Genomic DNA, 21,866 nt, shown 5'->3' with positions numbered 1-21,866 from the left:
ACCCTACTAAACCCTACTAAACCCTACTAAACCCTACTAAACCCTACTAAACCCTACTAAACCCTACTAAACCCTACTAAACCCTACTAAACCCCACTAAACCCCTGTTTTACAGTTTATAAAATTTATCATCTGAGACGCACTGTTAAACGGTGAACAAAATAAGGCACACGCCACTCGTGGCTTATATGCATATCAATAATTACGAAAAATAAGAAGCTCATTCTCTATTGTAACAACTACCCCTGAAAATATAAATAAAGTCCAAAATTACAAAATTCATACACAACGTAATTGTACATCCATTTCGACAAGTGATCATTTCTTACGCTTGTCGAAATGGATTGTTCCGCCCGGTGGGTTGCGAGGCGAGCGGAGAACTGACGGCGGGTTGATAAGAGGATACCTGCTGAAGCATTCCCGTAGATTGCGAGGAAAGCGGCTGCGAAATAGGTTTATTCTGCATAGCCATCTGTGGTAATTGCATTGCATTAGGCTGCTGTTGTTGGCTAGAATATCCTCCGAAGCCGATTCCAGTAAAATCTGAGGCCAACGGTGACGGCCGATACTGCTGTGGCTGTTGCGCTTGGCCAAACCCTGTCGGCTGCTGTATCATACCTGTCTGTTCAGGAATCACTCCCGTTTGCTGAGGCATCTGCAACCCCGTTGGTTGCGCGAATTGCTGATAACCTTGTGGAACCTGCAGCTGATAACCTTGTGGAATCTGCTGCTGATAGCCAGTTATCTGTTGAGGCATTCCTGTATATTGAGGAGAAACAGCTCCAAGAGGAGAAATAGCTCCTGCTGGAGATAACGTTCCAACTGAACCAGTATACTGTGGAGAGATGACTCCGGTATTTATCACAGGGAGATACTGTTGCTGCTGCTGCTGCTGCTGTTGCAGTAATATTTGCGGATCCTCGAGTTCAATTAGGTTCGGTGCTGAATCTTGCCGTTGAGCTATAGGCCTTGCTCCCATGCCGCTCTGCTCATGCCTGAGAGAAGCTGGACCGTCAGTGTCATATCCTTTTTCGCCTGAGGCGCGCGCTAGTCGTCGCTGCTCATCTTTCCTAGCGCTCTCTTTACTTTCTTCGATGGCTCGTCTAAGGTCAGTCTCCTCGCGAGTAGAGCGGCCTTCTACAGTATTGCGCCGGGATCGTCCTCCAGACCGGGGTGTGTTGCGTCCACTATCATCTCGACGTCTCCGACTACTCTCGTGGTTTATGACATCATCAGTTCTCACAAGCCGTTCCCGCATAATATTCCGGTTTGCTCTTTCCGTACGAATTCGATCATCGTCGTGAAGCAAAGAAGTTAAGTCTTTAGCTTTGGTTCGGACTAAAAGTGATTTAATGTTAGTAGCGTATATAGGCTATGGATATATCTTCCTGAAACCTACTGGTTAAACCTTGGTCATGATCCTCTTCATCAATGTACTGAAATTCTCGAAGAGTTTTAATAATATAGAGATTATCTTTCGACCATCGAACTACATTCTCGGAGCCGACATGAAGACAGTAGTCGAGAAGGATCAAGGCCTAGTTCCAGGTTAGCTTGCTGCTCAATCAGCGTGATGATTCAGGAGTAATCCCCTACCTTTAAAACGTGACGCCAATTCTTGCCCTTGTCATTTAATCGGCGATCGATAATCTCCATGATCTCGAATAATTGTTCGCTGCCATGTGATTTTGTGTTAATACGTATATAGGAGCCAGCAGAATTGTTTGGGAGATCAGGCAATCAGAATCTTACGAGTCATAAGTGAGTTGAGCAATTTCGTCCATTTCTACTCCGCTAGGGCCCCATGCATCGTTACTCGTAGCTATCAGGAGAAGTTAGCATTTGATGACTAGACCCGCAATTAACAAGGGATGTGCTTACCATTTCGTACTTTAACCTGGGAAGTGGTATAGCCACTTGTTACGTTCTTAATAGAGCGCACAATTGATTTCGACATTATTATTCTAACAACTCGGAGAAAGTGTCCAAAGATATAGTGCGATGTGTGCGAACAAGAGAGATTGGTTGACGAACTGAGTACCAACCAACGGTGACGTTCCAGCTTTCAGCATAAATGAGACGATGCGTGGGCGACTGAGCCGCAAACGTCATCGCCGTCGCTCTGTCATTTCCGAGAGAGCCCGGATCCACTCATACACCTCACCCTCTCTAATTTCAGCTTTGTACAAGGAATCAAGAATTTGTTGTTTTGTTTCTGACCTACTTTTCTGAAGTTTTGTGTTGTACTTCTTAATTTTTGCTGCTGAAGCTGAAATAACCAGGTTTAGAGTACAGAATGTCTAAATCTATCATACGCTCCATCAAAAATGTGACGAACGGCTATACTATAAATCAAGTCAAAGTGCGCAATGGTATGTCTGAATCTGTGCTAACCATGATGTAAAGACTTTCATTTTTAGCTTCTGAAATGAATTTCTGACAAGACTGTGGCTTAGCTACCAGCAATGATCCTTGGGGACCTAGCTCGTCTGAAATGGATGAAATATCTCAGCTTACCTATGATCCGTAAGTTCACTTTATTCCCAACTGATTATACTTCTTATAGATCTTCGCATTAATTCACAATTGACTTGCAGTTCATGTTTTCTGGAAATAATGGAGATGATTGACCGACGGCTTAACGATAAGGGCAAAAATTGGCGCCACGTACTAAAGGTATGATATAAAAAAGCGGGCATTTTATTGTGGCTATATTGTGCTGACTATGTCTGTGAAAGGCTTTGGTACTATTGGATTATCTTATACACTCTGGATCAGAGAATGTTGTTGGATGGGCGAAGGAAAATATCTACATCATTCGAACTCTTCGAGAATTCATTTATATTGACGAAGAAAACAAAGATCAAGGGGCAAATGGTAAGTAGTATCAAGCTTATTTGTTGGGTTTTTCTGACAGCAAGAAACGAACAGTGCGCGCAAAGGCCAAGGATCTGACGGGGTTACTGAATGATGACGAACGAATCCGCGATGAACGCTCAAACAGGAGTCACATGCATAGTAGAATCAACAGTGGCCGAATGAACAATGATATTATGGGTGCTAGTCGACCCGAACGATTGAATCAACTTGAAAACCCCTCTAGAAATGACAGTCTTGACCCTTACGGCATTGGTGTGGACGCCCGCTCGGTTGCTATAGATGCAAATGGCAACTCTCAATTAGATCCAGAAATGAGGCAAGCTATTGCGGAGAGTAAGTTGACAGCGATGGAAGAAGAGTCTAGACGACGGGAGCGCGAAACTATATCTGATGAGGACGAGGACTTAGCTCGAGCACTAAAGTTGAGCGAGGAGGAGGCTCGTCGTCAGCAGCAGCGTGACTACTATGAAGCCCAAAGATCGGCAGGGCAATTTCATCAGCCACAGCCAACAGCTCCCGTATATTCACAGAATACTGGCTATCAGCCACCATTTCAAAGTCCATTTCCAACAGGCCAACAACAAGCGATTCAGTCGACTCCGGTCAATAACACTGATCTACTGATTGATATTTTTGGAACTTCGGCTTCAGGTGCCGACATATCAACGACAAACACCTCAGAACAAGGATATCAACCTCAGAAGCAACAGCGAGTTCCAACTTCTCAGTCACAATTGGGAACTATGCAGCACAATACGACACAGTCGTTAAATTCGTCATTGTCGCCCTTTACTGGTTTTTCTCCGCCGCTAGATAGTCACTCAAACTCCCCTTTTACCTATAATGCTGTGGAGAACCCACCTAGAGCAAATGGTGATACTCATTCTCCGTTTTCGCAGTCTCAATCAGGCTTTCCTGTTTTAACACAGGATACTCCGTTTGCTTCTAATTCTCCGTTCGCTCAACCACCTTTTGATAGAAATAACCAATCACCTTTCTCCGCCCAATATGGCTCCCATCAACCGCATAGTACTTCCTCGCCATCTTCTCAATTGCAAAGCTTTTCTTCTGCCGGTTCAGATTATCGAATGCCTCCTCCGAGTATTTTTGGAAACCCTACTAGCTCTGTGGTCGGAAGCTCGACGGCTAGTCCATATAATCAGTCTTCTAGTGCAGAGTATCCGCAATTGGGTTATAGTTCTGCTGGCCCTATGTTTTCTTCGTCTGGTCCGCAGCAAACTATGCCTACAGGATTTCTTCAAAATGCCTATAACCTACCGTTTCAAACACCAGGTCAGCCCATTGCTCAAAATGAGTCTGTTTTTAATGGCCAACAAAATCCCGCTCCCCATATCTCCCAGGATTCTAATGCTAAAAAATCCAATAACCCATTCACCCAAGCTTCAAGCTTATCCAACTCAGGTGCGAGCTTTAGCCCGACTCCTCCTACATCTGGCGGTCTGAGATCATCAAATGACTTCAGCCTGCTCTAGAAACTTTTTCTAATTTTTGGAAACTGTGATGATTTGGTCGTGGATATTAAAAATTTCTCTTTGTTCAAAATCGCTTCAGTCTATTAAGTAAAACTTGGGTTACTAGTTTATTTTAGAGTGGGTTGACTTGTCTTGTGCATTTTGTTTTTCGCCAATGTGTCTTGCTGATTGAGCTTACATCACGACATGAAATATGATTTGTATTAATAGAGCAAAAATATTGCCTTGGAACATGCAGTAACTAAACAAGCGTATACAAAAAGAATTAAATGTAACAGTGCGTATTTTAAATCCAGTAAAAAAAAAGTAAATGGCATAATCAAGCGAAGCGGACATTTACAATATTCATGATTCGATCTCTGAATACCCATTCAGCTCTAAGCTCATTGCCTCCTTCCATTATTAGATGTATTTGAAAGTTGATGCGATAAAAGACGGTACCATTGGACATGCTGGATTCAAAATTAGAAGGATCGATGGATGTAAGGTCGATTTCTAAAGTTGCTAATCTCTCGACACCAGGAGAATTTACAAATAGAGGCATCTTGTCATCTGCACTTGTGTATATCGCATCATTGAATACCAGACGAGTAAGCGCGGTAGCAGGAACCTGACGAAAAAACGGTAGTATTATTGGCTCACCAACTTTAATACGATCTCCTTTTCTGACGAGAGCATCCGCCGTATTCATACATTTGTAAGATCCATCCAAAGCCTTGGTTCTATACTCTAAAGGATGGATAGTAGGATCAAACTCCTGCATTGTTGCAATAAGGTAATGAAGCCGAGAAAGCCGAGATGTTAGCGTGCTTTCGTAAATACCAGTATAGACGGCACCTCGCACGATCGCTGCCACTGCATCGATGGGTCTGCGAAGTCGAGCTGCATAATGTTTCGGGAGTTGGACTCTGAGCTGGTCATATAAATAGGTTGACGCTCCGAAGCCTCCCACGAGCAGAATAGCCTCTAAAGGCTTATTTAATCGCTCTACAGACTCGATTTGTTGACGAACAAGCTGCACAATACGAGTGATTGTAGGCTCAAAAACTGTTCGAATCTCATCCATATGAAATATTAGATACTCATCCACAAAACCAAGAGCCGGATTGTCATAGTTTGAGCCAATTTCAACTTCATAATCAGGCACTCTTTCAGAGAATTTTGATTTGATAGCATCGAAGCTATCTTTGCATTTCCGGCGAATCTTAGCGTTGCGCATTTTGGTAGCAGTCTCATCCTCGGCTGGCCCCAGACGGGCTAATTTAGCCAGCACAAGTTGCATAAAAGCAGCATCGATAGCTGTGGATCCGCAGACATCGCCAGTACCAGGCGTGCATTCGTGGACTGCAAAAGGATCAGCACTCTCAACCTCGTATGCAATCAAGTCAACTGTTCCACCACCGCAGTCCACTACCAAAAAGGCGTCATTTACTTTGAGATCCATGATACCCTTTTTGGAGCAAAAAATCGCCGCCGCTTCAGGTTCAGTAATCAGCGAGAGTCGTCGATCATTAGGGTCATTCACAAACCCCGCCCGCACCGCAGCCTGGCGAGTAATTGCCTTTCCAGAATCATTCCAAATAGCTGGTACAGTGAGGAAATATCTTATGCTATTCTCTTCTTTTCGAAATAAATCGGTACCAAATTTCTTGATTAGCTCTTTGGTCATTGCCTCTCGAAGCTTCACTAAATAGTCTGACGTCACCTCCAGAGCTGTCTTATTAGGAGGAAGCGGATATTTGCGTGTGTTGTCAAGATATGTGCCAGAGCTTTGTAAATGTAATTTAAATAGTTCAGCCTGTAGTAGAAGGTCAGCTCACAAGGGTCAAGCACAGTCATATCGCTGCTACAAGAAAAGCGCACCTTGATAATACCCGGTTTGAAACCACCAGCAAGATTTACCGCATTCTGTGTATCAGCTCCCCATCCTACTACCTCCCCAGCATTATTGTAAAACACAACAGAAGGGATTTTGAACCGTGAGTTATTGGCAAGACCTGGCCATTCTGAAATTGTCTCTTCAACAATGTCAGACTCTTTCGGTCCGGTTACATAAGCAACTGCGGATACCAGTCAGTCCTAAAACATAGAGATAATAAGCCGGAACAAACTTACATGCAATACCAGAGTTTGTGGTGCCAAAATCTATGCCGACGATGAGATGTGTTCCCCTGACAGCTCTTTTCCCTAGCGCCGTTTCATCGGGTAGATTAGACGGCACTTCTCGTGCAATTTTGTTTGAGTTGTAGCTTTCAGTCGGCTTTGACGTAGGCCTGTTTTCTTGAGGTTGCTGTCCCGGTATCTGAAGTGGAGTCGTTGAAGGCAGAGGGCGAAAAGCGCCCGTTGGAGGCTGTGGGACAACAATAGAGTTCCGATTTTTTGAAGATTTGCTCGATCCTATCCAGCTTTGAAAGCGTCCCATAGCTCAAGTTATAGAACAATTAGAAGTTGCGTGAAGAGCGGAAACGAGAAGGAGGTTAGAGCTCAATAAAGGGAGCAAACGGCTAACCCAGAAGGATGTACAGCCTACGCGATAAAGCGGCTATTCATGTACGGAGTTCAGCCCTTCTATCCGTTCATTGCACTCCAAAATAGTAACAACTGGCTGTCAATTTGAGCCGCATTTGTCGCTGCGCGTCTGTGTCTCGTGACCTTGAGATGTATCATAATATTGTTCATGAGGGTAATTCCTGCGAGCACTCGGTAGCTCAAAAGGCTACGTTTGGTTTTTGTGTTGAATAGATACTGTTTATTGTTATTAGTCATCTGACTTCTGGGCGTAAATAACGAGTTACAAGGTGTTTTGAAGAGGCCGAATGTGTATTACGGTATCAAAAAAAGATATCTTGTAATGTTAAGCGTCTCCATAACTAACCAACCAACTACAGCGAGCAAACAGAAGTATTTCTTTACTGCACTTCTTTCTACTTTTTTCTAACGCTACTAGAATATAACTTCCTTGTAGCTCTATGCATTCATTTTTTTGGAAAATGAGAAGCCTACCAAAGAGAAATTGCGCTTTGAGCTGAGTCTGATACCGCAATTTTCGAACGAAGGTCAAGTACAGCAGCTATCTAAATTGCGCCTAAGAATACAAAGGGCTAACTTAGAACGGGTTTGCATTTACAAAGTGGGCTACCAAAAAGCTTGCATAGCAGCATTAATCTTCGCATCCAGTCTCTCGCAAAATAGCATTGCTGGATCTCCATCTTGGCCAACAGGGTCTCTCCCTCATGAAACTAATTATTCTGAATCAGTCCGGTTTAGAGTAGCAAAGATCTGTTTATGCAGCGCGCTGGTATTGCCAAGTAGGAAAGAGCGATGGTAATTCAGATTTATCGTCCGGCCAAATTAGTGGCTAAAGTGATGGGGGTTAAATTCAAATAGCAATAGCTTCAGCTATAAGGGAAGCAAGTTTTGAGTAAATCTGACCAAAATGCAGTGCTGGCCTTGCACAATATCGAAGCGTAGGTCAGATCAGATCTCTAACGCGAAATCATAAAAGATCGCGAAGGCGATCAATTGGCAATGCAGGCAGGCACCAGCAGAGGAAGCCGAATTTACAAAACATTCCTCGTTCATTAGTCTCAATGGGTGAAAGGTTTGGCGTGTACTATCAGCACTACATTGTAAACTGAGCAGTTGGCGAGCCTTAAAATAAATTAGAAGCGGCTCAGATCCAGCCAGATCAGTCGTCCCCACAATAATCAACAATTTGCAGCTGTTTCTTATCCTTGTTTTGCATGCTCTACTAGAAAAGAGAAAGAGTGGCTATGAAGCTTTTACAACGTTTAATGTCATCGGTCTGCGCCTCCACTGATTCTCGTTAACTCCTGTGAGGAAAAGAAAGAGGCTTTACTGCTGACGAACAGAGGCTGTGGCGTGCGTGGGCACGAGCTTATTTTCTTAAAATCTATTTTTATTATTCAACGCACATAATAGGGAGCATAATGAAGCTTAGAGATTCGCCCAAAATATATCAATCTAGCATATTAGTTTCTTCATGACTACAAAAACCATAAAAATTGATCTCTGGAGCTAGTTATAAATGCATCACAGCTGCTTATTGCTGTAAATGTCACTTAGCTTATAGTGCACTATATTGATAAGAATGTGGCAAAAGGGAGAGCTATTCAAGTTTTCTCTATTCTGTTATTTTAGGTGGAACAGGTCAACATTTCGTGATTTAGCGTATCTTCAATAACAGATCTCGGCAAAGAAATCTATTTACTGCTTAAAAGTGCACGTGCTTGGTATTCCGACGTTAAATTACAGTCTTATGGCATTCAGCTTTCATCTCCATGATCTTTATGATTATTGTCATAAGGTATTAAGCGCTACTTAGAAACTCAGACATAATATCAAACAATTTCTGCCACTATATATTCGGGCTATATTAGCTACAGATATCTATGAATATTAGCTGGCTGATGCTGTTAACGAGGTCAGACACATATGCCTGTACTCTTAACTGTGGATAGACAGTTTCCGGTTGATCAATCATAATTGTCCCAATTCAACATATTTTTTGTATTTCTCTGATGATATAAGAGTGGTGAGATTGAACTTAGTGGCTGCAGCCAGCTCACAGAGTGTGTTAATGTGACAAAATTTACCGCTTGTCTCCTTTCCGTATATTACAAGACTAAGCATTCTTCTTATTTTTCCTTCACGTAGTAGTAGTTGGGCTACTTGCAAAATAGTAATAAAGCTAAAGCCATTATATTGGTGGCTCTTTCAACGCCGAGATTTGAAGCGCCTATATGAAGTTGCATCGCGATAGCGGCTGAAGAACCCGTGGGTCACATTCTCCAGCTTGCTTTGCTACTTTCTCTCTAAGCTTCCAGAGATATTCAACGACGCTTTAAATCTAATTTGCACTGTCATTGTTTTCGCCAGCTTGTCGCTTAAAATGCATCTAAACAGCTACTTGATGAGACTGCAGTTGCCTGCTAGATTGCACGGCTCTTTCAAGTTGCCACTTTATATACAATTCACGATGATGACTCACATTCAACTGCTGAATCGAGACTCTAAGAAGCAATCATTTGTTTTTGTCGAATCAGATATTTCCTACTTCACTGTGATTGATACCTGTACTGTTAGCACGGTTTGCGAAAAACAGAGGTCGGACAAAGGCCATTCCGTCAAAGGAGGAACCTAGAAACCAAACTAAACCTTTCAATAAAATTTAAAAGTTAGATCCTGCTGTTCTTTAGACATAAATCAAGGTTGTAATTGCTTTTCGAGAGGTTGAAAGTGCAAGTGTAAGGATCCAGACTGCTGGAGATGCCTTGTAGGTCGCAGTTAATTGCCTGTCTAATCGCGCTCCATTAAAGTTCATTAAGGCCCCATAATATTTAAATATCATAGTTGTCCTCGTTAGTCACTTCTGTCAATTTACTAGTAAATAAGGGCAGCAAGGTGTGGTCAAACAGAGCAGAGCTGGCATCGAAAGATTACGTGCAATACCGCTTATGTAATCGGAATGAAAGTCGTAAGAACCGCGCGTTGGGCAATTGCAAGAAAGAGATACACTTGTCAGAGAACAGCACAAGTGCAGCATCTCTATCCGCGCAAGCTCGAGAATTTTTTCATGCGTCAAGATCTTTTTAAAAGTTTTGATCGATGGTCTGGGATCTCGTACCGCTGTCTAGTGCAACTTATAGCTCGATATTACGGCACATCGCCTTTCCGCAAGGCCGGAATATCGCGTTCAACGCACGAAATGGAGCTAGCTCGGAACTGGCTGCGTCAACTAAATCTGAATCAAATACCTAGGGATAAATTTGATATCCAATATTCACGCTCAAGCGGTCCTGGAGGGCAGAATGTGAATAAACTGAACACGAAAGCAATGATTCGAATAGCTCTTCCCGAATTGGCAGAATGGATGCCGCAAATCGTGCTCGAGCAGATTAAAGATCGTGTAATTATTTCTTGCTGCTCATTAGTCGACTTTAATTTACTAACAAGGACAATCAGCATTTTCGGTATTTGACCAAAAATGAGACGATTGTGATACACTCAGATACTACGCGGCACCGTGAGAAGAATCTGGCCGAATGTTTCCGCAAGTTCTACGACATGGTTAAAGAATGCGCTTATATTGCAGAGGAAACTTCTGCAGAGAAAGCAGAAAAATGGAAGAAAATGTACGTATTGTATGGGAACATGCCCTCTCCATTCTAATCTTTGAGCGCTCAAACTGAATAAATATTAACAAATCAGCATTTCAGCGGAGAAAGAACGAATGAGAAACGGCTGAGAGACAAAAAACGTCGCAGCTCTCAGCTTCATGAACGCCAAGCAAAAGACATCTGATTAAGTAAAGAGACGACATTTATGCGAGTGCACTGAGCAGTTATTATCTGGCTCTAAGTATCTTAGGGGGATTGATTACAGTAGGGTGCAAGAAGCAGAGAAACCCAAGCCCACAGATCTAGCCGTACCGAGGACAGGCCTGATTATATTGTGTATTCTGACGGCCGTGGCGCGTGACGCATAAAGTTCAAAAGAGGGATCTTTTGTGTGGCAGTGTTCAGGGATAATCCGGGTGTTGCAAGCAGATTCTTGAGCCGGAGCTAATCAGCACACCCTTGGCCTGATTAGGTCTCGCAGCTTCACTGATTGTGGCCATCTGCATGCGCCCTGTCAGTCACGTCGTAGACCGTACGTCATAATACTGACTGCTGCTACCCGCTACTCCAAAGGTAAATGTCGTCGCCTCGTCTGCTGGTTTACGTGTTTGCTTGCGTGCTTTGAAGAGAAGTCAGGGTGACTACATCGCAGTCACCCGTGGTCGGCTATCTCTCGCAACAAGATGCTGCCGCTCCTGCCGACTTAAGCAAGTCAGCCACAGGGGCTATTCTAGATACAGTTTAGGCCGTCACGCTAGGACACTAGCCGAACTATTTGACTTTATTTAACTTTGGCTACGCAATTATATCCGCACTTTTTTCTCGACCCATCTGATTCATAGTGTGCAATCTCGATCTGCAGCCTCGGCTTATAGCGACGCGCGAAAAAGCCACCAAATGTGCAAAGACATCGACTATGGACGGCTGAACTCCTCCGTGCCCTACACAGCCAGCCGCAATGAGTGCCGTAGCACTCAATTTCCTTGTCAAAGGTAAGGTGGTACTATTGCGTAGCAAGATCTGGATCTGAGAGTCTAGTTAAATCATTTTTTCTAATTGGCATCTTTTGACTGGGAAAAATGTACGCATTAGGGACTAGCCAGGGACCTCGAATCAGCTGATAGCTATATAGTGCTTTCTTCCGGTCAGTTTTCTTGCTCAGTATACGATCTGCGCCGGAAAGCCCTATGCGACAGTCATACAGTCATAATCAATCAGCTGTCTGAACTCTAGAGGTAACTCATCTGATAACTATAGTCTCGAGTAGCTCAAAATAAGCATTGCCATAGACCTTGCGAAAATGTTTGTTCAGGGGCGGTGCTGGGGTTTGTACAGTTTGCTGTCAGCCGCACGATGCTCGTTCAGCTGGATTATTCCGCACAATGTGGCAGTGTACAGCAATTTCCGTGCACCGCCGCCTACGCCGCACGCTAAGAACAGCATCTATGCACTGCCCATACCTACTTTGCTTGTTGTAATATTTCAGCTTCACTAGCAAGACATTTTAGTAGTTATAGCACGGCCACTGCTACAAGCCATAGATCTCTCCAGCCGTCCGTACCTTGTTTGCTATTTAACTAGTCGTTCTCCCCGGATCTCGTCTCAAACTCTTTCTTGCGATGTCCCACATTCCCTCCCTCCAACCTAGCCAGATCCATTGTGCTAGGGGCCGCTCTAACTCCGACGTTGGCTTCAGTCATCCTCCTTCATACAACATATTTGGCAATTCAACCACCCCACTTGAAAATCTTTTATCGGTCGATACTACTTCGTCTGCGAACTCGTCTTTTGCTTCAACTAGCTCAGCCGTTTCTTTGCTGCCCACCACAATGTCGACAATTTACTACACCGGAAATGTCGCTCTCGACTTGAGTGTCCACCAGCAACAAAATGAATCCCTTTTCCAGCTAATTCCTGCCGAGCCGCCGTCATATATGCGTCGGTCCCACTCAGTTGAAGCTTTGGGCCCGCACCCCCTTTCGCCCGATATTGTCTCTCCGACTCTTTCTGAATTTACGTTCAACATTCAGAATCTATTTCGTCAATCCTCCGTGGTCTCCGACTCCACCGAAGTCCACTTAGCAGACGATTATGAGCCATTTGCCTCACTCCATAAGCGCATGAGTTTTTCAGAATATAATTGGGATGCTGCTTCAGACTCAGTCAGTTTTAGTCCTGGAGAAGGTCCGCATCCTCAGCCTTTCGAGCAATATGTTTCAGCCGGCTCTCCATCTCAGCAAATTTTCGATTTCTTGCCACCTACTTCATTGAGTTTAGACAGCCGCGAGCTTGCAATGCAGCAGCCTGCAACTGAATTCAATATCATTCCTCCGACACCAGTTGATATTAAAGGCAGTACAGCCATGTCGGCCAGTCTGTCTCTCGCCGACACATCCTTTGATTATGCTCCTTCAAATGCAGATTATGAGATTGCAATTTCGCCTACTCCATCATATTTGGCTTTTGAATCTTATGGTGGCTCACCTTCTAGCAGTGAGCATCCGACTCCTCGCTCGTCCGTCAATTCGCCCTCTATGACAGACGATACTGTCGACCACAATGGTCGCCGACGCAGAATCTATACAAAGACTCAGTTTTCTTGCAATCACTGCTCTCGCAAATTTAGCATTAAATATATGGACGAGTATGCCCGCCATGTCGAGGAGTTTAGCATCGAGCGTGAATTTAAATGCCCTGAGCCATCTTGCCCTTGGTCAAAGATTGGTTTCCAGCGTAAACTTGAAAAAGATCGCCATTTTACGCGCAAGCACGGGGTCCCGAAATATGAATGCCGCTTTTGGGCAGGGCCTGGAAAAGAGAAATTCGCTGGTGCAAATGTCTGCACAACACAATGGCATGCAGATTCTGGAAATCGTACGCGACACGAAAAGAATGTCCACGGATATTTTGTCAAGACTCATCGAGGACGTGCTTCTTCTTTAGAGGAAGTTGAAATGATAAAAGTTCCGAGGCGCAGGAAATTAAATAGCAGAACTTAGATTGCTAGGCTTGGCTTCTATATAATGGAAGTCAATGGAGCAATCATATGTAAATATTAGTATCAATTATATACGGGAGGATACAAATGAGGCTTAAATTGGAAGGGATAACATGTTTGCATTTGAGGAGTTTGCGAATTTGAATAGAGATGTTTTTTGTTTGTTTATCTGTGATCTAGTTCAAATAAGGCATTATACTGTACATACATGAGCGTAGTTTTGAGTAGTTATATAAATGTAATAGTATTATTGTTTCAATATGAAATAAACGTAAATTGACTCCGTTGCGCGAGCTCTGAGATGGATGTACAAAATCCGGATGGAACCTCATCGCTCTAATCTCTGAATTAAAGCTTACCATTGCGATCTCTTTTTTTCCTACATTTTTTTTATCTTATTTTATTTTCACAAACAGTTCTAAATTGACTGAAATTGTAATTACTTAGATTTTGCTATTTATTATTTTTTATTATTCTTTTGTTCCGGTGTATGTTGAGTTCTAAGCTGAGTAATAAGTAAATTTCAGTGAAAAATATTTTTGGAGATGACCACAGTCAGCTAGCTAGTAAAAGTTCTCGTAAGCATTTTACGCCGCGCTGAGAAATTGCGTCCAGTCGCAATTGCATCTAACCCTCCTCCAGTTTGCACATCAATATCTATCAAGAAAAGTATTCCGGAGACCAGTCCAAAGTCCTTTCACTTCTTTTTTGTTGAATACATCATATCTATAAAGCATTTAGTGATATGGCTGTCACCGAAATCACAAACGAGTCTCATTTCAATGAGCTGACTACCTCGTTACCACCCGCCACCCCAATTACAATCTCATTCCATACCCCGTGGTAGGTCTTTTTTTTTTCTCTTTTTTGGTATTTACTAAATCTGAGTACATTTACTAACATTGCAATTTGTTTTCACTGTTAGGGCTGCGCCATGCACACAGATGAACGCAGTATTTGCGTACCTCTCTGAACAATTTCGTAATGTAGCCTTCTTGTCAGTTGACGCTGAGGCACACCCAGAGATTTCCGAAACTTTTGATGTTTCAGCAGTTCCTTTTTTCGTTTTCATCAAACATGGTAAAGTTGTTCGCGAGCTTTCTGGTGCAGATCCCAAGGAGCTATCGACAGCCATTCAAGAATTAGCGGGATCATCGTCTACGTCAACCACAAACGGCACAGGAGTAAGCGCTCCTAGCTCGCAGCCGCCGACGAAGGAGGCAGGTGCTGAGGAAGATTTAAATGAGCGGCTACAGAAGCTAGTCTCCGCTGCACCGGTTATGCTATTCATGAAGGGAACGCCCGCTGCTCCTCAGTGCGGATTCAGTCGTCAGCTTGTTGGAATACTGCGCGAAAATCAAGTCCGGTAAGTGTTAATGGCTTCGGTCGATGAGCCCTGTAAGCTAACTGCTTGATTACCTATTTAGCTTTGGATTTTTCGATATTTTGAAAGACGACGCTGTCCGCCAAGGATTAAAGGCATACAGTGACTGGCCCACATTCCCCCAGCTTTATGTCAAAGGTGAGCTACAGGGAGGCCTTGATATTGTTAAAGAGACTCTTGCGGATGATCCTGATTTTTTTAAGAATCTCAATACAACTGCGTAATTTTTGTTTTTTTGATATCTAAGCATATTTGTTACCACGCGCCTATCTTAATGTAGTTGAATAGCAACATAGCATATAAAGGCGAGGCGGCCAAAGCGTGCAGTCGCATATCACGGGGGCATATCCTGTCGCCTATAGCCATAATAGGGATTGATTGAAGCTAGAGAACGATTAATCTTTTTGATACATGCGATGTGAATATTATGGATTCGGTATTGCGTGACAGACTACTATCTGTCTTTTTTGTAATATTATATGCTTCTTGGGGTATTTTATGCTTGGGTTATTCTGTATGAGCTGAATTTGCAATATGCATAGTTATGAGTAAAATTCGCGAAAAGTCTGTACTTTGTTTGCTAAATGTCTGTTCATGATGTCTACATGTTGTGAAAGGGATTGATCTACTTCTTGATCCCCGATGCATGTAGCATATTTTCGGAGTGTAGGCGCCTTCTTAAACGCCCAGATAACGCAAACTCTGTAGTTTGCTTCCTCCTTTTAGATGTCAAAAAACATAATCCGTCGCATATAAATTAAGCAGTAATATTCTCTACCCAGTGCGAGAGCACAACCTTTCCTTCTTCTAATATCTTCTTGCGATTTATAATAGCAGCATGTGACCGAGGGGTCGACTCTATATGCACTGCATATTTATGCCAAGGCAGCTTGTTTAGATTTTTATTCATTTCAACCTGTATGGGCTCGATCATCAACATCAATTCAGGACTAGGCATATCGTTACAAAACTGGGACTTTGCAAACTCGGGATTGGTCTGCCGCTGTTTATGAACGCATTGGCAGATTTCTGTGAGGGAGAGCATGCTATTCGACCGTGATCTTGTAGCATTAGTCGATTTGTTGGATTCTTCAGTCTCAAGCGATTCATCATACTCTTCCTCAATGTCATCAGGCGTTTCCGCCGCATCCATAAAGTCCTCGACAGCCGATTGCATCATGGATGCCTCTGTGTCAAAATGAGTGGCCTTTGATCCGGATTCTTCGATAGAAACTGACTCCAATTCGGAAGTTGAGAAGGGCGGAAGTATCTCGATCATTTTCGAAGATAGTCGATAGTCTGATTCGACCAACTTTCTGATTCTAGATTCAGATATCTGGGTCGTAATCAAAAATGCTAGAAGAGTGACAGAAATTACGAGAGGACCAACAGAAATTAGCGCGCAAAACATGGCATATTGCTGACGACTCCATTTCTTTTTAGAGGGTACTGTTGAGAATGTCATCGGTCTTGATACATCAATCAATACAGGAGAGTAATCGCGAAGATAATGCGGTTTGCAATTATGCAAGTCTGTAAATGGATCCTGAGTCGTGATAAATGCGGTGAAAAACGGAACGGTGCGATCGTTGGCGACATTTGCATATAGCGAAATTCTTTCGAATTTGCTTAGAATGCGGAAATAACTGCTATCCAGATCAGCCATTTTGTAGACAATACCACCATCCTTCAGAAACAAATCACGGCCAGATTGAGAAAGCAAGCCTCTGCCGAGTTTATTAATGAGGCGTTTAAGTAGTGCCGGTTGCGTCGTAACCGTGCCCAAATGAGGAGTCGCAAAGGTTGTGTAATTTATGGGCTGAATTATTTCAAAGAAGCCAGCATCATACAATTCTCCAAGAGCGTAGCGTGCAATTAGTCCACCGAATGAATAGCCAACAATACTAAACTTCTTTATGGTAATCTTGCCTGACGCCTCGACCTCTTTTATCTTTTCTTTGATCTAACCAGTTGAGAAAGTCAGTCACTTAATTCTAGAACACCACCGGTGACAGTTTTTTTTTAAACGGAAAAGCAATATACCTCTACAATAACTCGCTTGCCACATACGATGACACCATCATATGTCAGCGTGCCGCTGAACGTCTTTGGGATCAGCACTTGTGCATTAGGATATTTGTTCAGCAGAGTTGACTTGATCTGCATCATATGGCCAGGATTTCCCCACAATCTGCATCAAGCTTGGTTAGTATATCAGCAAGATGCAGTAGAATGAACACTCATTGCCCAATATTCAAATTCAGTGATGCCATACCCATGAACCAGAACAAATAGATGATCTTCACTCATTGCTAGCAAATATCCTGGTTTCTATATTCTATGCTAAAACCTCCAAGAATAAATAAATATTTGAATTACCAATCTTAGCTAAAGAAGCAGCTCCGATTGTTTTGAGTGGCAAAGCATGTCATGATAAATATTATCCTCAGCCGGGGAACGGCTATCCTAGTCCCGAACCCAAAGCCGCACGTAATCATTGCGCCGACTCCGAGTTATCGATAGCGCGCGGATGACGGTCAGCTGCCTGCCTCACTAAGCCCTGAACGAATCTCAAAAAGAAAAAAAACAGCTTGAGCAAGTTATATCACATGAAAAATTTCATCTATGCTATTAAACAGAATCCTATGCAGCCAACTAAAAACTTAATCTTTCACTAAAGAGAAAAAACAAATTACGCCACTCCCTGAACAATCAAAACAAATCTCCATTTTACAGTACAGTATCATGCCAATAATGCAACGCGCAACATACCAGAAGATTAGTGGAAATATGCAACATATATAGTATAAACTAGCCTAATCCATTAAGGATTCCAATTTTTCGCCAAACGTCATCTGTAAGCAGATCTATGTCACGGGCGTCAAGATCACCCCTTTCCGCACCATACTTGACTGACTGAGCCAGCAGTCCTCGTAGCACGTCCTTAGAGATGGCACGGGGACTAAGAAAGTCGCCATTCATGACGTCTGATATTCGACTGCGTCGCTCAGGATCACGGTCTAAACAGCCCCGTATAGCAGTAATAACCTCTTTAGGAATTGTCACACCTCCGAGTCCTATCTCAGGATATTGGATCTGGATTTTGGAGTTCATGATGGCCAGCATCCGTTGTGTTCCACTATAAGCCGCGTACGGTGGTCTACCGTATACCATCTGGTAGATGATACAGCCACAGCTCCACACATCAGAGGGTCTGCCTACTTTGACTAGTTTCTTGCCTTCAACAGCCGAAACGTCCATCAAGGTCTCCGGAGCCATATAATTTGGAGTACCGGCTTGTGTCTCGCGACGCACATTACTCGTGTATTCAGGTACAGCGTTTGCAATGCCAAAGTCGATAATTTTCAATACACCTTTTACAAACAAAAAGTTTGCTGGCTTCAGATCAGAGTGAACTATGCCATGTCGGTGTACTGCTTCGACACACTTAAGCATTTCAATGGTATGGAACCTGACGAATGAGATATCTAGCGGAGAATTAAGCCTTGCTGCCAAAACATGAGCAAGATCAATCTCTCCGCATTCCATGACCTGAAAAAGCCAGTTAGACGGTTATTAAAAGATCTGAGACTAAAAATATACACACCATATTGACAGAACCCTCTAAAATCTCAAAGTTCACCAATCGCACAACCCTCTCTTCTTCGCTAAGACTTCGCAAAAGCTCGATCTCTCCTTTGAATCCTTTAACCACAAGCTCGTCAACCTCATCAAAAGTCACTTTTTTAAGTGCATATATTTTGGTCGAATTCAGCAATTGAACTTTGAACACTTTCGAAGACCCACCTTTACCAAGTAATTCTAACCTCTGATAAGACTTACCGGCCACCTAAAAACATCGTAAGCATAATCTAAAATGTATATTCTTAGCGTTTTCTGCTTACCACCACTGTATTTTTTTGCTTTTTGGTTACTGCTTTAGGTGTGGGTCGAGGCACATCCAAATCACTCATCTTTGGCGGCGGATCGTAGCTCTTGCATTCTGGAGGCGGAGTTGACGTTCTCAATGGGCGGATTATATTAGATGATAGCGGCGTCAGTAGCTGTCTTCCTTGAAGTCTCTGATGAGCTTGTGGATTCGTCTGGTAGTCTGCTTGTATATTGTTGCTGCGTGGCAGATTCTCACGGTCGTCATAATATATATTAGAAAGCGGTCGCTGACGAATAGAAGTAAGAGCGCCATCAATTTGAGGCGATGCGAGCTGACTGTATCTTTGCTCATGATGACGGGGCGCGAATGGCGTAGTCTGTCCAGCTTCGCGATGCAATAATTTTTCTGTATAAATCTGAGTGGGATCTCCAGAGATCAAATCACCAACCATATCCGGCGGATCAAACGGAGGCGACGGGTCCAAGGCTAGCGTTCTAGCTTTGGGCGACTGAGATTTGTGAATCAAATTGGTTAACTCCTTGACAGCTTCAAATTGCCTCGAGGGATGTCGCCTCCGTTCACTACTGTAGCTAAATGAACTAAATTGATTCAACAATCCTTGCTCATCTTTGGTATATGGCGAAGTATCCCGCACACCATCAGCCACAACAGCAGATGCACGAGAACGCGGCATGTCACTGATTTCCAATCCGCTCGACGTAGCGTTTAACATACTCTGACGATTTGGGTCTGACTCCTTTGAAAGTAACTGTGAGTGGTCCTGTGATAACTGCGAGCGATCTGATGAACTACGAGTCTGACTGAGAGGTATTTCTTCGTCATTCTCTAATCGAAGTCGATTTAGAGCCTTTGGCATGTCTGATAGCTTATTCGGACTCTCATTTTTTTGGTTGTACTTTAAATCTGCATCTCTGTCTCCATTGTTTAGCCGAGGTGAAGCGCTGGGACTTTTTGAAGAAGTAAACGCATCATCAGCGTTGGTATTTTCCCCTTCTTGGCTCTCTCTTCGCAATGCTCTTTTCGGTGGCCCAAGTCTTCCAGGCTTACTTTTTCTAAATATACTCCGGTACTGTGATGCAGGCTCGTTATGTGGGCCAATGGTCGGTCGAGTAAAAGCAGGAGTTGCTAGGCCATCATTATTATGATCGTTCTCAGCTGATTGCACATCCACCTTCTCTGCGTAGTGGTACGGGGTTGCAGACGCCAGAGAAGCTGGATATGGTTCTGCATCATCTGAACTGGCGAGATGTCGTAGCTGAGATGAACCGCTACTGGTTAGAACCGAGCTATCGTCACGGGTTGCTGTGAAATGTCTCGTACGAGTGACAGTTGCAGGTGGAGCTGCGTATGGCGAGTTGCTTGCTTCTCGAGATCGCCGTCGTTCTCTGGCGGCAGCAACCAAAGTTGACGGACGATATGAATTTTGATCGTAATGGCCATTCGAGCTGCGATACTCTGTGTTGTATTCCCGTTCTCCCTTCAAAGTCCGACTTAAGTTGGTGCTTTCGAGTTCAGCTGCGCGCGCGGAACCCACAGGCTCATTGTTGTCCGCAGATAAAAGTGCCAAAGCATACGAGCTCAAAACTGGAAGAGCGTAACTGTCGTCAGACGAGTGGCCTGTATCGTCCTCAGCTTGGCTCAACATTTCGACCGCGATGAGCTAAATCCACTGTGCAACCAACTGTTGTTTTGCCTGTGAAGTCCACACAAGAGAGGAAGGCCAAAAAATGACAGTGGCAAACCAGGGCAAACCAAACCCAAATAGGGGTGCTTGTGGTGGTAGCGGAGTTGCGCTGTCTGAGCGATGTGGTGGACTTTGACGCGATGCGTAAAGAAACGGAAGCGAGAAATGTGAGTTAGCTCAAGCTTTGTTTACTTTTCCGTCGCTAGGGCAACTATGTAAACCTTAAATTACGTATTCGAACTTACATGTGATTTGCGGTTAGGGTGCTTAATAGCTGTAGGGTTGTGCCCTACAGTTATTTCGCAGTCACAAAGTTGCTGCACGTGAGAGCGTGCGGCTCCGCGACAAGCAATACTTTGAGGATGAGTGCGAGCCATTATTCTTTCTTTCTTCACCGACTGGATTACCAGAAAGAAGGTACGTTAATTATATGCTTAGCTACTATGTATCATGGCTTCAGATATGAACTAGAATAGTGAGCTAATTCTTGTTTTTCTTAGCATCGTCATAGCACAGTTGCCGACTAGTTGTCTGTCAGTCAGAATGCAGATTTTCGCCGAAACCATTACGGGCAAGAGTATGTTATTATTAGTTGTTGTATTCTGTCTACCGAAATTATGTCCTAACGAATAGCAGCTATCACCCTCGAGGTGGAGTCGTCCGATCACATCGACAATGTCAGGTCCCAGATCGTAGACATGGAAGGAATTCCCGCAGGCCAGCTGCGTCTTCTCTTCGCCGGTAAGCAGCTCGAGGATGGCCTTACCGTTTCTGACTACAACATTCAGAAGGAGTCGACCATTAATTTGGTTCTCAGTCTTCAGGGTGGAGCCAAGAAGCGCAAGAAAAAAGTTTACACCACCCCTAAGAAGATCAAGCACAAGCACAAGAAGACCAAACTTGCTGTTCTCAAGTACTACAAGGTCAACTCTGATGGTTCTGTCGAGCGCACTCGTCGTGAGTGCCCTACTGAGACCTGCGGTGCTGGTGTCTTCATGGCTAAAATGAAGGATAAGGAGCGTCACTACTGTGGAAAGTGCCACCTCACTTTCCTCCAGTCGTAAACCACTTTCCCTTGCATAGGGCTCGAAATGGAAATATCTGTTGGATTATTAATTATGTTGTCTGTATTGTATATAAGATTATAATTATATGACGTGAAATTTATGTCCAATAACCTTTTATTGGTAATAGTCTAATGTCTTCGGGCTATTTCAACGCGAAGCATGTAGTAATCGTTACATTCATATTCAAACCCCAAAAAACTGATAGTATACTAACAACGAGGCCAATTCTGAGATAGCTAAACTAAATTTCAAAGTGAACGCAATAAGAAATACAAACTCATTTGCGCTTAACATAAAAGTAAATACC

The 21,866-nt window shown here is 43.5% G+C and overlaps 9 protein-coding genes across 9 annotated transcripts; 5 read left to right on the top strand and 4 right to left on the bottom strand.

Moving 5' to 3' along the window:
* Nucleotides 1–150: 150 nt before the first annotated feature.
* Nucleotides 151–2,104, bottom strand: V2V93DRAFT_372228 (uncharacterized protein). The gene is made up of 5 exons (XM_066910698.1): nt 1,882–2,104; nt 1,753–1,822; nt 1,597–1,675; nt 1,400–1,538; nt 151–1,338 (listed from the first exon to the last, which is right to left on the bottom strand). Exons 1-5 carry the CDS (start codon nt 1,955–1,957, stop codon nt 326–328), a joined length of 1,377 nt encoding a protein of 458 aa, XP_066765159.1. The 5' UTR covers nt 1,958–2,104; the 3' UTR covers nt 151–325.
* Nucleotides 2,105–2,163: 59 nt separating this feature from the next.
* On the top strand, nt 2,164–4,604 carry V2V93DRAFT_372224 (uncharacterized protein). The gene is made up of 5 exons (XM_066910697.1): nt 2,164–2,372; nt 2,457–2,526; nt 2,598–2,676; nt 2,739–2,877; nt 2,932–4,604. Exons 1-5 carry the CDS (start codon nt 2,297–2,299, stop codon nt 4,371–4,373), a joined length of 1,806 nt encoding a protein of 601 aa, XP_066765158.1. The 5' UTR covers nt 2,164–2,296; the 3' UTR covers nt 4,374–4,604.
* V2V93DRAFT_337030 (uncharacterized protein) lies at nt 4,555–6,889 on the bottom strand. Its single transcript, XM_066907741.1, has 3 exons — nt 6,489–6,889; nt 6,237–6,433; nt 4,555–6,171 (listed from the first exon to the last, which is right to left on the bottom strand). The coding sequence occupies exons 1-3, from the start codon at nt 6,793–6,795 to the stop codon at nt 4,693–4,695; spliced, it is 1,983 nt and encodes a 660-aa protein (XP_066765157.1). The 5' UTR covers nt 6,796–6,889; the 3' UTR covers nt 4,555–4,692.
* A 3,019-nt stretch (nt 6,890–9,908) lies between these two features.
* Nucleotides 9,909–10,604, top strand: V2V93DRAFT_372220 (uncharacterized protein). The gene is made up of 2 exons (XM_066910696.1): nt 9,909–10,302; nt 10,359–10,604. Exons 1-2 carry the CDS (start codon nt 9,970–9,972, stop codon nt 10,563–10,565), a joined length of 540 nt encoding a protein of 179 aa, XP_066765156.1. The 5' UTR covers nt 9,909–9,969; the 3' UTR covers nt 10,566–10,604.
* A 1,738-nt stretch (nt 10,605–12,342) lies between these two features.
* Nucleotides 12,343–13,512, top strand: V2V93DRAFT_391877 (uncharacterized protein; the record flags this gene model as incomplete). The annotated part of the gene is made up of 2 exons (XM_066912452.1): nt 12,343–12,530; nt 13,005–13,512. 2 exons carry the CDS (start codon nt 12,343–12,345, stop codon nt 13,510–13,512), a joined length of 696 nt encoding a protein of 231 aa, XP_066765155.1.
* A 744-nt stretch (nt 13,513–14,256) lies between these two features.
* Nucleotides 14,257–15,119, top strand: V2V93DRAFT_381246 (thioredoxin-like protein; the record flags this gene model as incomplete). Its single annotated transcript, XM_066912098.1, has 3 exons — nt 14,257–14,354; nt 14,437–14,877; nt 14,939–15,119. 3 exons carry the CDS (start codon nt 14,257–14,259, stop codon nt 15,117–15,119), a joined length of 720 nt encoding a protein of 239 aa, XP_066765154.1.
* Nucleotides 15,120–15,437: 318 nt separating this feature from the next.
* On the bottom strand, nt 15,438–17,184 carry V2V93DRAFT_372213 (putative serine esterase-domain-containing protein). Its single transcript, XM_066910695.1, has 2 exons — nt 16,939–17,184; nt 15,438–16,858 (listed from the first exon to the last, which is right to left on the bottom strand). The coding sequence occupies exons 1-2, from the start codon at nt 17,062–17,064 to the stop codon at nt 15,653–15,655; spliced, it is 1,332 nt and encodes a 443-aa protein (XP_066765153.1). The 5' UTR covers nt 17,065–17,184; the 3' UTR covers nt 15,438–15,652.
* Nucleotides 17,185–17,422: 238 nt separating this feature from the next.
* Nucleotides 17,423–20,586, bottom strand: V2V93DRAFT_291517 (kinase-like domain-containing protein). The gene is made up of 3 exons (XM_066907214.1): nt 18,801–20,586; nt 18,503–18,745; nt 17,423–18,447 (listed from the first exon to the last, which is right to left on the bottom strand). The coding sequence occupies exons 1-3, from the start codon at nt 20,451–20,453 to the stop codon at nt 17,707–17,709; spliced, it is 2,637 nt and encodes an 878-aa protein (XP_066765152.1). The 5' UTR covers nt 20,454–20,586; the 3' UTR covers nt 17,423–17,706.
* A 303-nt stretch (nt 20,587–20,889) lies between these two features.
* On the top strand, nt 20,890–21,748 carry V2V93DRAFT_372208 (ubiquitin-related domain-containing protein). The gene is made up of 2 exons (XM_066910694.1): nt 20,890–21,069; nt 21,129–21,748. Exons 1-2 carry the CDS (start codon nt 21,036–21,038, stop codon nt 21,554–21,556), a joined length of 462 nt encoding a protein of 153 aa, XP_066765151.1. The 5' UTR covers nt 20,890–21,035; the 3' UTR covers nt 21,557–21,748.
* The last annotated feature ends 118 nt before the right edge of the window (nt 21,749–21,866 follow it).

This window comes from Kockiozyma suomiensis (assembly GCF_038497685.1).
Source record: "Kockiozyma suomiensis strain NRRL Y-17356 unplaced genomic scaffold V2V93scaffold_9, whole genome shotgun sequence".
Taxonomy (NCBI): Eukaryota; Fungi; Ascomycota; class Lipomycetes; order Lipomycetales; family Lipomycetaceae; genus Kockiozyma; species Kockiozyma suomiensis.
Note: the sequence above shows the minus strand (reverse complement) of the source record. Positions and strands in the feature narration are given on the sequence as shown.

Coding starts and splice junctions, on each gene's coding strand:
- V2V93DRAFT_372220 (XM_066910696.1), top strand. CDS start 9,970: ATGCGTCAAGATCTTTTTAAAAGTTTTGATCGATGGTCTGGGATCTCG. Junction 10,303..10,358: donor TCGAGCAGATTAAAGATCGT/GTAATTATTTCT, acceptor AAGGACAATCAG/CATTTTCGGTATTTGACCAA.
- V2V93DRAFT_291517 (XM_066907214.1), bottom strand. CDS start 20,453: ATGTTGAGCCAAGCTGAGGACGATACAGGCCACTCGTCTGACGACAGT. Junction 18,746..18,800: donor AGCAAAAAAATACAGTGGTG/GTAAGCAGAAAA, acceptor CGATGTTTTTAG/GTGGCCGGTAAGTCTTATCA. Junction 18,448..18,502: donor TAGAGGGTTCTGTCAATATG/GTGTGTATATTT, acceptor TGGCTTTTTCAG/GTCATGGAATGCGGAGAGAT.
- V2V93DRAFT_372228 (XM_066910698.1), bottom strand. CDS start 1,957: ATGTCGAAATCAATTGTGCGCTCTATTAAGAACGTAACAAGTGGCTAT. Junction 1,823..1,881: donor CCAGGTTAAAGTACGAAATG/GTAAGCACATCC, acceptor TTCTCCTGATAG/CTACGAGTAACGATGCATGG. Junction 1,539..1,596: donor ATTGGCGTCACGTTTTAAAG/GTAGGGGATTAC, acceptor ACCTGGAACTAG/GCCTTGATCCTTCTCGACTA.
- V2V93DRAFT_372224 (XM_066910697.1), top strand. CDS start 2,297: ATGTCTAAATCTATCATACGCTCCATCAAAAATGTGACGAACGGCTAT. Junction 2,373..2,456: donor TCAAGTCAAAGTGCGCAATG/GTATGTCTGAAT, acceptor ACTGTGGCTTAG/CTACCAGCAATGATCCTTGG. Junction 2,878..2,931: donor CAAAGATCAAGGGGCAAATG/GTAAGTAGTATC, acceptor AGAAACGAACAG/TGCGCGCAAAGGCCAAGGAT.
- V2V93DRAFT_372208 (XM_066910694.1), top strand. CDS start 21,036: ATGCAGATTTTCGCCGAAACCATTACGGGCAAGA. Junction 21,070..21,128: donor CGAAACCATTACGGGCAAGA/GTATGTTATTAT, acceptor AACGAATAGCAG/CTATCACCCTCGAGGTGGAG.
- V2V93DRAFT_372213 (XM_066910695.1), bottom strand. CDS start 17,064: ATGATGCAGATCAAGTCAACTCTGCTGAACAAATATCCTAATGCACAA. Junction 16,859..16,938: donor GCAAGCGAGTTATTGTAGAG/GTATATTGCTTT, acceptor TCAACTGGTTAG/ATCAAAGAAAAGATAAAAGA.
- V2V93DRAFT_337030 (XM_066907741.1), bottom strand. CDS start 6,795: ATGGGACGCTTTCAAAGCTGGATAGGATCGAGCAAATCTTCAAAAAAT. Junction 6,434..6,488: donor CACAAACTCTGGTATTGCAT/GTAAGTTTGTTC, acceptor TGGTATCCGCAG/TTGCTTATGTAACCGGACCG. Junction 6,172..6,236: donor TCAAACCGGGTATTATCAAG/GTGCGCTTTTCT, acceptor CTTCTACTACAG/GCTGAACTATTTAAATTACA.